Source organism: Nothobranchius furzeri, chromosome 2, assembly GCF_043380555.1.
Source record: "Nothobranchius furzeri strain GRZ-AD chromosome 2, NfurGRZ-RIMD1, whole genome shotgun sequence".
NCBI lineage: Eukaryota > Metazoa > Chordata > Actinopteri > Cyprinodontiformes > Nothobranchiidae > Nothobranchius > Nothobranchius furzeri.
Genome location: NC_091742.1, coordinates 98,783,883 through 98,801,243, shown reverse-complemented (window position 1 = coordinate 98,801,243; position 17,361 = coordinate 98,783,883). Strand labels below are relative to the sequence as shown.

Genomic DNA, 17,361 nt, shown 5'->3' with positions numbered 1-17,361 from the left:
TAGTCAGAGGTCTTGCTGTCTCAGCATAATGTTCTACGAACTGGCGCTAGTAGTTGCACACTCCTAGGAAACTCCGAACTTCGGAGACATTCATAGGAGGTGTGATGGTGGCCACACCTTGAATTCTACCAAGTTGAGGCTGCACTCCCTGTGGTCCCACAAGGAGGCCAACAAACTGAACCTGTGACCTGCACCACTGACCTTTGGCGAGAGAAATCTTTGCACCTGCAGCTGCGAGCTGTCCCATGACATGGTCCAGCTCGGACAGGTGGTCATCCGAGGTACACTTACGAACAAGAATGTTGTCGACATAGATGAGGGTACCTCGCTCTCGAGCATCAGGGCAGGCTTTGGCCAAGAAGATGTTGAACTCAGCTGGTGAGTTGGAATAACCAAAAGGACACCGAGTGAAGGTGTACTGGCGGTTGGCAAAGGAGAAGGCTAGTTTGTGCTGATCCGATTTATGGACAGGAATTGTCCAGAATCCAGACGCAATGTCAAGGGTGGAGAGGTATTTGGCATATTTCACTTTTAGAAGTTCTTGTTCCAGGCACGCCATCGGCCACCTAGACAAGGGAACCTGTTTGTTGAGTTGCCTGTAGTCAATGGTTAGTCACCACTTACCATTAGGCTTCTTTACTGGCCACAGCGGAGCCGAGTAGGTGCTGTTGCAGGGTTGGATGATCCCTTTAGCCAAGAGGCTTTCAATTATTTCCTGGACTGGTCCGTGGGACGCCAGGGGAATCTTGAATTGACGCACAAAAGTCGGCGCTGCGTGTGGCAGTGTAGGAATCCTGACTTCATGGATAGTGGTTAGACCACAGTCCAAGGAGTCGAGTGAAAGAAAATCTTTGTATTTTAACAAAAGTTGTCATAGTTTGTCTCGCTCTACATCGTTGGTATGAGCCTGCTGGGTCCATGACCTGTTCAATCTGAGAGAAAACATCAGAGGGGTCTCTGATGGCTTTGAGCTCGACAGTGAGCATGCAGTTTCCCCGCGCTCAGGGTCACCTACCGCAAGGCAGTGTGTGTCGGGGAAAGAAGACGGAGTGAACGGCAGAGGTTTTCTAACACCTGTCCTCAGTTTTTCCTCTAGTTCGCCCTCTTCTCCGCCTTCACTAACATCTCTGCCAAATACCAAAGACCCGGAACAATGTCCGTCCGCTACTAGATTCCTTTACTGTTTTGCCCGCCTTCGTCTCGGCAACGGACAACAACTTCCGGGGTCAGATGCGCTGCTTCGCCTCTATCGCAGATGTAGAAAATCACCGGGAGCGTTTCTCCCTTCATAAAGGAGCTTCTTTCAGACATTAGGAGAGCTGTTTTGGTGGTAGCAGTCTCTCCTCCATGCTGGTCTGTTTGCTGCTGGGTATTTTTGGTTTATTTAAACTTGGTAACTTGAACTTAACGTTGGTAAAGCTACTGTTAGCATTTTCGCCAACAGCTTCTTGCGTTTGGATAAGCTGTACCATTTTAGTTTAGAGTTCATCTTTTTTGCTGTGTAGATCTCCCTTTTATTACATTTAGAGTGTTGTGGGTTTTCGGTTTAGTTTAAAATATCACCTTGAGTTTGGTTCAACCTCCCAATTTAGAGTTTGGACCTTTAAGATCCTTATTTTGGTCCAGAACCCTGTAATCTTTGCCCAGTGGGACATCCCTACTTATTTGTACTTTTGTTTTAATTCCCCACAGGACGAATTAGTTTATTATTCCCATATGTCTTTTTGTTGTTGTAAATAAACCTGATCATCATTTTAACTTTTAAATCCTGTGTTATTGTCCCTTCCTTTTTGCACACGAGCCAAACTCCCCAGGAAGGGTCGTAACACCACTTGCCTCACGCACATAAGTGACCAAAACAAAGTAGCATGGAGACACTCCGTCTCCAACCACCTCTCAGGCAGCAGCCTGCACTCCCAAGTTCTACACGTCACCAGAACATAACCAACACAATAAAAGCTGTGTTATACAAAATAGAAGGCCTGTGGTTTTTATTCTCTTACAGTACCAATTTATCAGTTTTTACGGCCCCCAGCTCGTCTAGGAGATGATGTTAAAGGTGGCGTAAAGAAAGATATGTGAATTTCCAGACAAACCAAGATTTACTCTCTTAGAGGAGTTTATTAACTAAAAACCACTGCTTTATGCAGGCAAAGACAACTAATACAAAACCAAAAGGACGTCCACACTGGGGAATCACAAGTAATACTAAACACAAAGATCATCCAATACTGGGAACATAATATCAATAAACACAAAACGCCGGTACTAATCCGGGAAAACTAAAGGAATGAGCTAAACACAAAAACTCCACCAAAAGGGTGAGCTGAATTCTGTAACGAGTATTAAGAAACACAAAAGCTCCACCAAAAGGGTGAGCTGAACTCTTTAACGAGTATTCTAATGGAGACAAAAACGAGCTCGGGCTACTAGGAAGTGTACCACACAGGTAATCAAAATGAAGACTCCAAAGTCTGGGTTACTAGGAGGGAAAAAAGAGGAACACTCGCTTTAACACAAGGCCTCTGCTAAGCTTCCCTCCTAGTAACCCAGACTAACCTAGTAACCTAGTCAGAGCCAGAGTACAGGTTGAAGGGAGGACCTCAGTCACTGAGACATTCAAACAGCTGAGATTTTCTTGTTTTTATTCATTTTGCAATAAAAAATAATCGTTAGATTAATCGTCTAAATAGTCATTAGAATAGTCGACTATTCGATAAAATAATCGTCAGAATAATCGTTTGAAAATAATCGTTTACCCCCAGCCCTAGACCTGACCAGTACTGGAATGTTTACTGTGTGAAGGTCCTTGAGACGACTCTGGTCCTGATTTTGCGCTTTATAAATAAACTGAATTGAATTGAAATGAAAAAACTTGAATGTCTACAACACTATTAGATATTCATTTATACAGTTTATCAGCCAAAAGAATAGTTGGTTTGGGTGTTGCTTGCTCTTTAAAGCAATAATATTACTGTTAAATGTGTGAATAGAAAGTTATAGCATTCAGTAATTCACTGTGTTTCTGTTTTTCCTACAGGTGTTAAAATAATGGCGCTGGTTAAAGAAGAAGCTCATGAAGAACAGAGTGCTGGTGAGGACCAGCAGGAACCAGAACACCTTCACATAAAGGAGGAACAGGATGACCTCTGGACCAGTCTGGAGAGAGAGCAGCTACATTTGAAGGAGACTGATGCTGCCAGATTTCTATTCACTGCTGGTTCTATAAAGAGTGAGGATGATGAAGAAAAACGTCTCATCTCACAGCTTCATCAGCAGCAAACAGAAGACCAAGATGTTCCAGCGAGCAGCTCAGCTGCCCATGTGACAGCAGAAATGACAAGTCATTTAGCAACAAGGTCTTCAGGCTGTTGTGTTAGTAAGGAATGTGTAATAGTGAAGCAACATGCAGACTCTTGTAGGGAAGTCCAGAAAAAGACTAAAATGTTTAGTTGTGATCACTGTGGAAAAGAATTTATGGTTAAATCAAGTTTAAACAGTCACATGAGAATCCACACAAGACAGAAGCCTTTTGCCTGTGAGCTGTGTGGAAAAAGATTTACCCGAAAGACGACTTTAAACAGTCACATGAGAATCCACACAGGACATAAGCCTTTTGCCTGTGGGCTGTGTGGACAAAAATTTAGTTATAAGACACATATAAAAGATCACATGAGAATCCACACAGGAGAGAAGCCTTTTGCCTGTGAGCTCTGTGGACAAAGATTTACCCGACGAACAACTTTAAACGGACACTTAAGAATCCACACAGGACAGAAGCCTTTTGCCTGTGAGCTCTGTGGACAAAGATTTAGACATGAGACAAGTTTAAACGTTCACATGAGTGTCCACACTGGACATAAGGCTTTTGCCTGTGGCCTGTGTGGACAAAAATTTAGTCAAAAGACACATATAAAAGATCACATGAGAATCCACACAGGAGAGAAACCTTTTGCCTGTGAGCTCTGTGGAAAAAGATTTAATTGTAAGACAAATTTAAACAGACACATAAGAATCCACACAGGTCAGAAGCCTGTTGCCTGTGACCTGTGTGGACAAAAATTTGGTCTAAAGACAAGTTTAAAAGATCACATGAGAATTCACTCAGGGCAAAAGCTTTTTGTCTGTGAGCTGTGTGGACAAAGATTTAATCGAAAGACACATTTAAAAGATCACATGAGAATCCACACAGGACAGAAGCCGTTTGCCTGTGAGCTCTGTGGTCAAAGATTTCGTTATAAGACGAGTTTAAAAAGTCATATGAGAATCCACACAGGACAGAAGCCTTTTGCCTGTGAGCTGTGTGAAAAGCGATTTTACCGAAAGACAGATTTAAACAGACACACGAGAGTCCACACAGGACAGAAGCCTTTTGCCTGTGAGCTGTGTGGACAAAGATTTCGTTATAAGACAAGTTTAAACAGTCATATGAGTGCCCACACTGGACAGAAGCCTTTTGCCTGTGGGCTGTGTGGACAAAAATTTTGTCAAAAGACACATTTAAAAGATCACATGAGAATCCACACAGGAGAGAAACCTTTTGCCTGTGAGCTCTGTGGAAAAAGATTTAATTGTAAGACTAATTTAAACAGACACATAGGAATCCACACAGGACAGAAGCCTGTTGCCTGTGACCTGTGTGGACAAAAATTTAGTCTTAAGACAAGTTTAAAAGATCACATGAGAATCCACACAGGACAGAAGCCGTTTGCCTGTGAGCTCTGTGGTCAAAGATTTCGTTATAAGACAACTTTAAACAGTCATATGAGTGTCCACACAGGACAGAAGTCTTTTGCCTGTGAGCTGTGTGGAAAAGGATTTAACCGAAAGACAGATTTAAACAGACACACGAGAGTCCACACAGGACAGAAGCTTTTTATATGTGAGCTCTGTGGACAAGGATTTAGTCAAAAGAGAAGTTTAAACAATCACACGAGTGTCCACCCTGGACAGAAGCCTTTTGGTTGTGTAACTTGATGTAAGTGGTTACTTTTAATAAATGATCAATTAGATGTGATATTCCATATACCTTAAATCCTCTAATAGAGGCCCGGGTCTGTATTTGACTCAAGCTCATCAAGCTGCAGGCCTTTATTGGAAGGAGGACCAGAATTAGAGGCAGGCCTAAATTTCTATTTGAGCAAAATGAACTAATGGTTCGCTGGAGTTTTTGACAATTAAAATTGCGCCCACATTTTCAAAGTTAAACACATTTCTTTTAACAACGATAGTTTCTGCTTCAGCCCCCCCCCCCCCCCTCCCCCTACGCAGCGGCCGCAAACTCACTGATGTGCCTGCAGCCTCTCGGAGTTCCTGCTGCTCTAAACATTAAAATGATTATTTCATTTTCTGTTCCTCACTTCTGATTACCTTCAATGGTGTCTGTTTGTTGCAACCACCAGGTACAAAAACTAACTTGTTTTTATTTGACTATTTTTCTGTCCAGCCTGTTTATGTTCCTGCATATCCTCTCAATCCTAAAGAAAAACTGCTACCTGGGTTCATATATATTCACCTCATGAGTTACCGTTGAACTGCAGTTCTAAAAGATCTACCGACCGCAAAAACAGCGGAGTGCTCGCTGCTCGCCGACCACATAATTGAGGTAAAATCACCAGAGGACAAACAGGTGATATGCCCCGATCCACAGCAGCGAAACGCATCAGGCACAAATAAAAGAATAAAAAACAAAAGGAAATGAGCCGACATGAATGATCGCGTGTTAAATTAGTTTTTGAGGTGGCGACACCTGATTTGATAATGTTACTGTGGCCGTGCTCAGGACGCAGATGTCTGGAGCATGTCAACAATCAGAGCTTTGCATGTGCAAGCTGGTTAAGGTTAGGATGGGGGTGAGGGGAAGGTTAAATTGCAAGAGGGTAAACATCACAATTTGGTTAAATGTCCGTTTTACGGCGGGTGTCAGTACCGACGCTCTGGCACAGCGCGTTTCCTCCAGACGCGCAGGGGCTTGTCACCTGCTGACAGCAGGCTGCTGTCTTTTCCGTGGACTGCATCTTGCCGGTCATTATCACGTGACAGCGACTAGTCGATGACAGGCATAAAAAGTCACTATAGAGCGGTGAAGTCGACTAGTGACTAGTTCATACAACCCCTGCTATTGCTCCCCAGAGCGTTCTGCAGCATAATCAGCACGTTCTCTTTGAACTTGATATCAAATTTTCGCCTCCTCTTCGTCTCCGCACGGTTAAAGTTACCCTCGCGGTCTATCACTGGCAAATCAAAAGTGAGATGGATGACACAACCGCCCCCCGTACTTGCTTGTTACCACATTCCACCCGGCCACAATAAAAAAACAGCCATTATTCACTGACGCCAACACTGGCCAAAATATGATACCCGGCAGTTAATTAAATACAGGCTAATATTAGAGGATTTATGGTAAATATGAAATATCAATATTATTGATCTTTTGAAATTTTATCTAACATGAAACCAGGTCATTTTGGTAGTTCGGGGAAATCTCACCTTCGTAATAGTTTGAGACCGAACGAAAAAAAGTTTCTAAAAACAAATTTAATACAACATTTCTACTACTCTGTGGGCAACGGTGGCACAGGAGTGAAGTACTCGCCCCTTAATCGACAGGTTGCAGGTTCGAGCTCCCACTCAGTCTGTCGCTGTCGTTGGGTCCTTGGGCAAGACACTTCACTCACCTTGCCTGCTGGTGGTGGTCGGAGGGACCGGTGGCGCCAGTGCTCGGCATCCTCGCCTCTGTCAGTGCGCCCCAGAGCAGCTGTGGTTACGTGGTAGCTCATCCCCGCCAGCGTGTGAATGTGTGTGTGAATGGGTGAACGACTGATTGTGTTGTAAAGCGCCTTGGGGGTTTCCAGGACTCTAGAAGGCGCTATATCAAATGCAGGCCATTTACCATTTACTAATGATGACACGGAACAAATGATGATAAATTATGGTTGAAACAAGATAACTGGGACAATGAATGAAATGATAGAATGTGTACTTAGATGTTATGTAGCAAAACCAAGTGTCTTAGAAAATTGTGATGTCTGGGTTGTAAAATAAGTCTGAATGTATGGTTAAACAATCTCTATTAAAAAACCATCCCATGCCAGTTGTGCAGAATCTACGAGTCCTTGTGGTGAAGGCTGCCGGTGATCCAGCGGTCGGAGAAGTTGATACAAACTGCCAGTAGAGTTGACTTCTGTGGTATTTGGAGCACATAGTTTCACCCCCAAAAACCAAACCGCTGTTCTGAGATACCTTCCAGGTGAGTGCTGGAAGCTGGTGTAACAATTTTGCAACTCCACAATAATTTCAGACTTCCTCATCTGATGTGGAGAGACCAGCTTGTCTGAGCATAGCCTTTAGGAGGCGGATCTCAAGTCTGGCCTTGATTTGCTGCAATTTGGTCAGAGTCTGTTGTTCGTCTGAAAAAGAAGAAGAAAGTATCATTTCTATAGCGCCTCTCAAGAAAGAAAATCACGAGGCGCTTCACAAAAACAAATAATGTAAAAATATAAAAAAACATTTAGAAAATGTTGAAAAATATATTTAAAATGGGCAAAAATAGGCAATTGTGTTTAAAAGAATGTTAAGAAAGAGAGAAAGTGAACACGAAAGTGGAAAATCAGTGGATCCTGAGGAAGGTGGAATTGGTGGGGAGAGCTGAATAAAGAGAGAGTGGTGAAGAAGGTCATCCAAAAGCCAGCTTGAACAAGTGAGTCTTCATTCCATGTTGTCGTTCTTTTATAAAACACAGAAACGGTTTTGTTACCTGTTATTGACGCTACAGTTTCGCCGACGGCTGCCGGCTTCTTCGGGCTGACGCTGATGGTGGCACGTCATTTCCTTCTCCGTTTATCTGCGGGCAGCAGAGGACGTTGTCGCCCTCTACTGCCCGCTCTCCCCTCTCCGACGATGCAGTCCCATGCGTGGTCCAGCGTGTAAACTCCGTCGTCCCTGTTCACGGTCCCACATCCACGTCTCCTTATCTCGATTGCTTCCTTGATCCATATTTTGTATTTTTGTTGGTCGGTGGTTATGATCCATGTGTTGTCCCAGTCCATTATATGGTTTTCTCTTAAGCAGTGATCTGTTACAGCTGACTTTTTTATTGTACTTTCTTCTTCTTCTTTTGCTGCTCTTGTGTGTTTTCGATTTGCCTCTTTCTCACACTCCTTTCTGTGTTCTATTGTTCGTGTGTTGAGTTGGCGTCCGGTTTCTCCTATGTATGTTTTATCTGTGTTTTATAAAAGAACGACAACATGGAATTAGAAATAATGCACAGCAAGAACACACCTAAGATGTTCAAAGTGAGTCTTCATCTGCTTTTTGAAAGAGACCACTGAGTCCACTGATCTCAGGCTCAGGGGGAGAGAGTTCCAGAGTCTGGGGGCCACAGCAGCAGATGATCTGTCACCTTTGGTCTTTAGCCTGGTGCGCTGCACAACCAGTAGGCCTTGGTCACTGGACCTCAGGGACCTGCTGGGTCTGTAGGGACTGAGAAGATCACCAATGTAAGATGGTGCTTGTCCATGTAAGGCCCTATAGACTAGAACCAGGATCTTGAAATGAACCCTGAAGTTGACTGGCAGCCAGTGAAGCTGGAGGAGAAGCGGGGTGACATGGGTGTGTTTGGAGGACTTGGTCAGAAGCCGAGCACAGGCATTCTTAACCTCCTGTAGACCGCTCAGGGAGCTTCTGCTCAGACACGTGAAAAGAGAGTTACAGTAATCTAAGCGTGAAGAGATGAAGGTGTGGACAACTGTCTCAAGTTCAGAGCGGGACAGAATGGGACTCAGCAATGTTCCTGAGATGGAAGAAGGAAGAGTGAACAAGAGAACTGACATGAGAATCCAGGGTGAGAGCTGGGTCAAAGGTCACGCCAAGATTTCTGATGGAGGGTTTGGTGTGAGAAGCAAGCTGACCAAGAGAGTATCTGACTTTGGGAACCAGCTTGTCTGGGGCACAGATGAGGATCTCAGTCTTACCTTCATTCAGCTGTAGAAAGCTCCCACCATCCAGGTTTTGATAGAGTCTAAGCAGGTGTGTAACAGCTGCAGCTTAGACATCTCATGGGGCTTAAAGGAGATGTACAGTTGGATGTCATCTGCATATAGAGTGTAGGAGATTCCTTTGAAGGAGCTCAGGATGTGCTGAAGAGGAAGCAGATAGAGGAGGAAGAGCAGAGGCCCCAGCACAGAACCTTGTGGGACACCATGGGTAAGAGAGGTGGTGGAGGACCTAAACTTGGAGACAGCCACAGAAAAGGAGCGCTCAGAGAGAAAAGAGGAGAACCACTCCAGAGCAGATCCTGATAGGCCTACCCAGTCTCTCAGCCTCTCCAGTAGCAGGTGATGGTCAACAGTGTCAAAGGCTGCAGTCAGGTCTAGCAGGACCAGAACAGAACAGTCCCCTGCATCACTGTGATTCAGAAGGTCATTAGAGACCCTAAGAAGAGCTGTTTCAGTAGAATGAGCTCTACGAAAACCTGACTGGAAGCTATCATAGATGTTATGTTCATTAAGAGCAGCTGTGAGTTGTTTAGCCACAACCTCTTCCAAGATCTTGGAGATGAACGGAAGTTTAGAGATGGGTCTGAAGCTGCTATGGAGAGAGGGGTTTAGACTCGGGTTTTAAAGAAGCGGGTGGATTACAGCGTTCTTAAAGTAAGCAGGGACCTGACCAGAAACCAGAGAAGCATTAATTATAGAGAGCACGCTGGGACCGATGGACTGAAAAGCACTTTTAAACAAAGATGAGGGTAAGATGTCGAGGGGACTTGCAGAGGTCTTCATAGAGTTAACTAGTTTGGTTAACTCAGGCTGTTAGATTGTTAGTAGGTAGATGGACTGTATCAGGGAGGGAGTTAAAGGGTGTCTTCCTGGGGTGCCGGTAAGAACACAGGTTCAGGCTTTATTTCAACTTGGCCTCTTTATTCTCAGGTGAAAAGTAGTAGCAACAGCAATGCACAGGGGCACGCAGAACAATGATGCAGGGCTGAGCAACGAGAATTCTACTCTTCAACATAAACAAGGATGTTGGTAGGTGAGTGTGTGGTCTAAAGGAAAGAATAATACAGGAAGAACAGATTAACATCAAATATATTCTGCCCCATTTGTTCAAATACAACAACATAGTAGGAGGAAAAACCCTCTAAACAGAAAATAATATAATAATCAGCAGGTCCAGATCAGCTTGGTCTAGACAACCCAGCCTACGTGGCCACACAAGCTAAAAACCCTCTGGGTAAACTGCCAGGGCAGACAAGGAGGACATCTAGTGGCCATTTGAGGGATTTACCAACACTCAAATATTCTGAAATTCTAAACCAAATGATCCACTTTTACAGCTATAAACCACCTCACATCCAACACTGCAACCTACACACATGCATAAAATAGGCAACAGGGACCTACACTCATACAATAAGGCAGTGCAGATTCACGACAGAACTATCAAGCATAACTATGACATAGGAACATTCCAGAACACCACGAGGTAAACAAACTTATTCCTAACACATTATGTAAGCAGGTCCAGTAAACAAAGGATTACTTACTTAGCAGTCATTCACGCACAGAAAACTGACTTAACCTTGGAATTAGCTTAGTAAAACTCTCCTCCACTCTGCTGTCTCATGTGCTTCTCCACCTGCTCTGCTCGGTGGTCTCCTCTGCACTGTCGTCAGCTCTGCTCTGAGAGAGTGAGAGCGTGAGTGTGCCACCTGGTGGCCTTTCCAACACAGGCAAAGAAACAAGAGCAGAGCTATCTAGGATGATGGGCCTGGTTGGAGTCGGGAGAGGCAGCGATAAGGCTGAAGGAGAGATGCTAGATCTAACCTTATTGACTTTGTCCACAAAGAAAGACAGAAAGTTCTCACAGTCTAACAGAGTGGATGGAGGCTGTAGGAGAGGCTGGAGAGACAATGCTGCTGATGGCGTTAAACAGCACCTTGGGGTTCCCTTTACTCTGGGACACCAGGTTGGAAAAACAGGAAACCCACAAACGCTCAATTTTTCTGCATTGGCGCTTCAGGCTGCAAAGGCTGTCATTAAACCAGGGAGTAGGGTTCACTGCAGGAACTGATCTGGTTCTGACAGGACAGATGTTGTGTCAGACTGGTCGGCTGGACATGGGAGTTGAGCTTGTAGAGAGCGTGGTTTCACAGACGCAGAAGTGATAGCGTCGGTGAAACGCAGGCTCACGGTTTAATCTAGGAATCCCCGAGCGTTCAAGCGTCAATGAAGTGACGGAAATGCTGGGTTTTCCAGAAGTAAGTAAGAGCACTTACTGTGAGCAGATAGTTTGTAAGATGGATCGGTTGATTGGAAACTCTGACCATGGATCTGAAGAAACGATGGCTGAGTGGTGAGCTGGGGAGGCGACTTCCGTATATAGTCGCGGTTAGTGACGTAGGTGTGACGTGGAGGGAATCCCCGCGAGGAGCATGCTGGGAGTTGTCCATGGTGGAGATCGGCTAGCTGGGAGAGGCTGGTTTGGGGACTTGGGTTCTGACAGGACTCCCCCCGTCCAGGGACGGCTCCTGAAGTCCCAGGGCAGCCCCGGCGGTCCCAGAAGTCAGAGATAAGGGTAAGGTCCAGGATGGAGTGGGCCGGTTCCCAGGAGCGTTCCTCGGAGCCGTAGTCCGCCCAGTCTACGAGGTATTGCCATCCCCGACCTCTGCGACGAGCGTCCAGGACGCGTCGGACGGTGTCGATGGGCTCACCGTCGAGGAAGCGGGCAGGCGGAGGTGCCAGAGCCGGAGGCGGAAGCAGGGAGGATTCCACATAGGGCTTCAGCCGGGAGGTATGGAAGGTGGGATGAATGCAGAGACTCGCCAGCAACCGCAGCCGGTACGAGACTGGATTGTTGACCTTCTGTATAGTGTAAGGCCCGAGGAACCGGGGAGCGAGCTTCTTGGATCCGGCATGGAAGCGGAGGTCCGCAGTGGACACCCAGACCTTATCCCCAGGAGCATAGGAGGGACCAGGACGGTGTCGGCGGAGATGTTGGCGAGCGTAACGGGTGTTATCTCGGGTGATGGAAGCTTGTGCTTTGATCCAGACTTTCTTGCAGCGCCTCACTAAGGATTGCGCGACAGGTACAGCGGCTTCTGGTTCCTGGTGGGCGAAGACTGGGGACTGGTAGCCATAGCAGACCTCGAAAGGGGACATATGAATGGTTGAGGAGGTGTGAAGATTGTGGGACAACTCTGCCCAGAGGAGGTATTTAGGCCATTGTGAGGGTTGGGCCGAGACAAAGCAGCGGAGGTTCGAGAGAACCCCGCGTGGCCAGACAGGCATGATGAGTGGGCCCAGGAGAGCGCCTCGCTGTGACAGGATGTAGGGACATAGAGACGACCCGCGGGGGTCTCTGGAGGTGCGGGGTCGTCCCAGAGGGCGTTCAGGATAGCCGTCTCCAACGGCCACCTGGGAGAATTGGTGCAGGCTCGAACGTCGGCGTGGAGTGTGTGAACTGGCGGGAGAGGGCATCGGTCTTCTGGTTCTTTGTTCCAGGGCGGTCGGCGAGATGGAACTAATAGGGCTCGAAGAAGAGGGCCCAGCGGGCCTGGCAAGGATTGAGCTGCTTGGCGGATCGGATGTGATTCAGGTTCTGGTGGTCCGTCCAGATAGTGAAAGGCTGCGTGGTGCCTAGAAGCCACTGTCTCCATTCCTCCAGCGCCCATTTTATGGCCAGCAGTTCACGATCGCCCACGCCATACTTCTGCTGGGTGGTGGAAAACTTCCTAGAGAAGTAGGCACAGGGATGGAGTCTGTCGTCGGACCCACCTTGGGACAGGATGGCACGGGTGCCAACGTCCGAGGCATCGACTTTGACCACAAAGGGCACCATAGTATCTAGATGGTGGAGGATAGGGGCCGAGGTGAACCGGGTGACCAGGTGGTGGAAGGCCTGAATGGCGTCTGGAGTTAGACGGCATGGTTATCATGGTGGGCTTGGTCGGGTGAGGGAGGTGAGGGGTGCCACAATGGTGCTGAAGTTCTTAATAAAACTGCGGTAAAAGTTGCAGAAGCCCAGAAAACTCTGTAGCTGTTTTAGGCTCGTAGGAAGGGGCCAGTCAGCTACCGCCTGGACCTTCTGAGGGTCCATGGTTATGCCCTGATCCAAAATCATGAAGCCCAGGAATGAGATGGGACGCTGATGGAGAGAGCATTTATCGGGCTTGCAGTATAGGTTATTGTTCAGGAGCCGGGTCAGGACAGCACGAACATGGTGGAGGTGTTCGGCCTCAGACTTGGAATAAATTAGGATGTCATCCAGGTAGGCAAACACCCACCAGCCCAGCATGTCGCGGAGGACATCATTAATGAGGCGTTGAAATACGGCAGGGCTATTGCACAACCCGAAGGACATGACCTGGTACTCCCAATGACCGGTGGGTGTGATGAATGCGGTCTTCCACTCATCCCCAGCTTTGATGCGGACCAGATTGTGGGCGCTCCGGAGGTCCAGTTTAGTGAAGATCCGCACCTGGGAGATGGAGTCCAGAGCAGTCGTGAGGTGTGGCAGGGGTTGACGGTCCCTGACAGTGTTTTTGTTTAGACCCCGGTAAGCTATACAGGGACGAAGGTCACCTTCCTTCTTCTTCACAAAGAAGAAGCCTGCAGCACCTGGGGAAGAGGAGGGTCGGATGAAACCCTGCTGGAGGGCCTGGTTGATATATTCCTCCATAGCTCTGGATTCGAAAGGAGAGAGAGAGAAAAGGCGCCCAGGGGGAGGAGTGGTTCCTGGTTGCAGCTTGATCTCCATGTCATATGGGCCATGAGGCGGCAGTGTGGTGGTGCGTAGCTTGTCAAAGACTGCGGCCAGGTCCCGATAGGGCAGTGGCAGATTGGGCGGTAGAGGTCCGAGACCACCAGCCGGGCGATCTGCCATGGGTGGAGGAGTAGAGAGGTGGGCCTGGCACTGGGTCCCCCAGCCTAAAAGGCAGTTCTGGGACCAGGAAATCTGGGGGTCGTGGAGACGGAGCCAGGGGAACCCCAGGATTAGAGGAGAGGAGGGAGCGGAGATGATGAGGAAATGGAGGGTTTCCCGGTGGCCTTGGAGGATCATCTGGAGTGATTGGGTTCGGTCTTGGACAGGATAGGGCTGGAGAGGTCTGCCGTCCACCGAGGTCACCGGAACGACCCGTTCCAGGGGAGTCAGGGGGATCTGTAGGCGTTTAGTCAGATCCAAGTCCATGAAGTTGTCGGCGGCCACCGAGTCCACCAGAGTATGCATCTGATGTGAGGTCTCACCATGAAGGAGAGTGACAGGAAGGAGGAGTCGGTGGGAAGAGACAGGGGCAGAGCGTGACCCGGGCTGAGCTACCCCGATACTCAGTGGGTTCCTTCGTTTCCCGGCTGTAATGGGCAGTCCAGGCGCCGGTGGTCGGGAGAGCCACAATAGGCACAGAGACCCTCGCGCCACCGTCGCTGTCTCTCCTCCGGGGGAAGGTGGCCTAGCTGCATAGGCTCCTCAGTTGAAGTGGGTCCGGGGGCTGGCGTTTTTGCACATGGAAGAGGTCCAGGAGCTCTGAGTGGGCGAGTGGAGAACCTGGGTCGAACCAGAACCCGCTGGTCGATGCGCAGCGCCAGGTCGGCAACTTCATCCAGGGTCTGGGGCAGTTCTTTTCCCACCATCTCGTCTCGGATGTAGGACGCCAACCCCTCCAAGAAGACAGCCCGAAGGGCAGAGTCATCCCATTGTAGTTTGACCGCGATGGTGCGAAACTGATGCATAGGCGCACACCGAGCGTTCCCTTTGGCGGAGCTTTAGGAGACGTGCTTCGGCCCCCACTTCGCTACTGGGTGGAACGAAGGTCTTCCTGAGGGCGGCCACAAAAGCAGCATAGTCATTGCAGGCAGGGGATTTAGAACTATAAAGAGCAGTGGCCCACTCCTGAGCGCGTCCAGAAAGCAGGGAGGTGAGGTGCGCAACCCGAGAGCGGACAGTGGGAAAGCATCCTGGTTCGCACTCGAATTGCATGCCGAGAGAGGCGAGCAGACCATCTGGGCTCCCAGTCTCTCCATTCCACCTGTCCGATAGGCTGAACTGCGGCTCCTCCTTAGGTGGAGCGAGGGCTTGCTGCTGGAGAGCATTGAGGGATGTGGATAATTGAAGGGTGAGGTTGGTCAGGGAGTTCACCTTGGTGTTGAGCCGCCACTGTCAGGCTGCTTATGGTGGAGGCTCAACTGTCAGGACGACCGCTACTGTCAGGCTGCTTCTGGTGGAGGCTCAACTGTCAGGACGAATGCCACTGTCAGGACGACCGCCACTATCAGGCTTCTTCTGGTGGAGGCTCAACTGTCAGGCTGCTTCTGGTGGAGGCTCAACTGTCCAGACGACCGCCACTGTAAGGCTGCTTCTGGTGGAGGCTCAACTGTCAGGCTGCTTCTGGTGGAGGCTCAACTGTCAGGACGACCGCCACTGTCAGGATGGAAGTGCAAACTTTTTTCACACTAGCCTTGAATCCAACGGAGTCAAGCTGTCCTGAGCAGCGGTGAGTTGCTAATTTTGTCAAGAGCTTATCCACTTAAAGTAAATGCATGGTGTCATTTTTTTTTGTCAATATAGATGCCTTAAAAATGTCTAAGCTAAAGAAGTTATTATTACCTGATGCAAATGACCGAATGTTAGACCGACAAGTTTGTCGGTTTGAAGATAAGTTTAATGTTAAAATTAATTTTCACTAATGGCGTTTAGCATTAACACCTTAAGTTAGGGTAACCATTCGTCCTCTTTTGCCCTGACATGTCCTCGTTTTTTGGCCATAAAATTAATCCCTGCCATGGGATTTAGTAAAATATCAGAAAATGTCTGGCTTAACCTCATATTGTTTAATTGACTGGCATTCAATATTTTAAATACAGCAACTGCCCTGTCTGGATGGCATGAAAGATTCAAATTTAAAATAACAAAACAAAGTAAATGGGGAGCTGCGCTGCATGTGTTTTAACGTGCCACTAAAATACTGAAACGTACGTGTAGTTTCACAGACGAATTTCAGAAAAAAATAGCTAGTGTTCAGTCGTGGCTGTCGGAGAAGTTAATTCAGTTAGGGTGGTTGAGGTGGTGGTGTTCAAGACATGGCAACCCTGTTAGCTCAAATATGATTGGCTTTGGGACCAGGAAAAATGAGGGGGGAACTGTTTGTTTACAGAAAGGCCGTCACGGCCCTGCCATTTTTGAAAACAGAAAATGTGGCATTCCCCCAGCCGGCTTAAAGGGAAATCTTGTTCTTGTAACCTTCCCTGCAATGTGATAGACTCATGGGCTGTTTTGTGATTATTTTACTGTCCAAATCTTAAATTGTTCACCTTTAAAGGAGCAGTACAGCTGAATGTCGTCTGCATATAGGTGATAAGACACATTATGAAAAGAATCAAGTATCTGTCCAAGAGGGTGTATGTACAGCAGAAACAACAGTGGACCCAAAACAGAGCCTTGGGGTACCCCACAGAACAGATGGGTAGAGTCTGACCTGATCTGGTTTCTACAGACACTGTAACTTCTTTTAGAAAGGTACGATCTAAACCAGTCTAGAACAGTTCCAGAGATCCCCACCGAGTCACCAAGTCTGTTAATGAAGGTGCTGTGATCAACAGTGTCAGAAGCTGCAGAAAGGACTAACACTGTGAACTCCCAGTTGTCTGCAGCCATCATGATGTCACCGGAAATTTTAAGCAAAGCTGTTTCTGTTGAAGGCTTTTTACAAAAACCAGACTGGAATTTATCTAAACTGCTGTGTAGTTCCAGAAAAGTAATCAGCTACAACCTTTTCCAGTATTTTAGAGAAAAAGGGTCAATTAGAAATGGGTCTGTATTTTTTAGGCTGAGATGAGTTCAAACTTGTTTTTTATGGACAGATTCAACAACTGCATGTTTGAAAACAGATGGTACAGAGCCAGATTGTAGGGATTCATTAATAAAATCTACAATGCATGGGTCAGTTTGGTTAAACGTCCTGATGAATAAGGTAGCAGGAATGGAATCAGCAGGAAATGAGGTTGGTTTAATGTGTTTCTGAATGATGCAAATGTCCTGGAAATCTACAGGAGTAAAGAAGGACAATGATTGGGAGGAAGGTGGTTGGATGGGGGTAGGAAGTAGATGGGGGTGATTTTCTGATTTTATTCTCAAAGAACGCTAGAAAGTTGTTACAGTCAGACCTTGAGTAAACTGGCATAAGAGGGGCGTGAGGTGAAATAATCTGGTTTATGGTGTCAAACAGGACTTTAGAGTTATTTTTGTTTACAGCAATCAGCTGAGCAAAGTAAGTGGCCCTCTCATTCAGAGATGTTATCAGTTCTCTAAAGTGCAGCCTGTGACTTTCTGGTCGTCGACTTCCAACATTTCTCGGCTCTGCGGCGTGTC

The 17,361-nt window shown here is 47.3% G+C and overlaps 2 protein-coding genes across 4 annotated transcripts in view; one reads left to right on the top strand and one right to left on the bottom strand.

Moving 5' to 3' along the window:
- LOC129162178 (oocyte zinc finger protein XlCOF6) overlaps positions 1 to 17,361 on the bottom strand; it is an 849,318-nt gene that overhangs the window by 209,676 nt on the left and 622,281 nt on the right. The gene's annotated exons all lie outside the window — the stretch shown is intronic.
- The window catches only part of LOC129163602 (zinc finger protein 721-like), a 100,087-nt gene that overhangs the window by 65,021 nt on the left and 17,705 nt on the right, over positions 1 to 17,361 (top strand). For 2 of the 3 annotated variants that reach the window (XM_070548484.1, XM_070548483.1), the window contains one exon: positions 3,041 to 7,093. In XM_070548484.1, the coding sequence (XP_070404585.1) occupies positions 3,041 to 4,977 (1,937 nt within the window). In that variant the 3' untranslated portion in view covers positions 4,978 to 7,093. Of the gene's footprint in view, positions 1 to 3,040; positions 7,094 to 17,361 lie in introns of those variants that run through there. The other variant, XM_070548485.1, reaches the window with a different exon arrangement.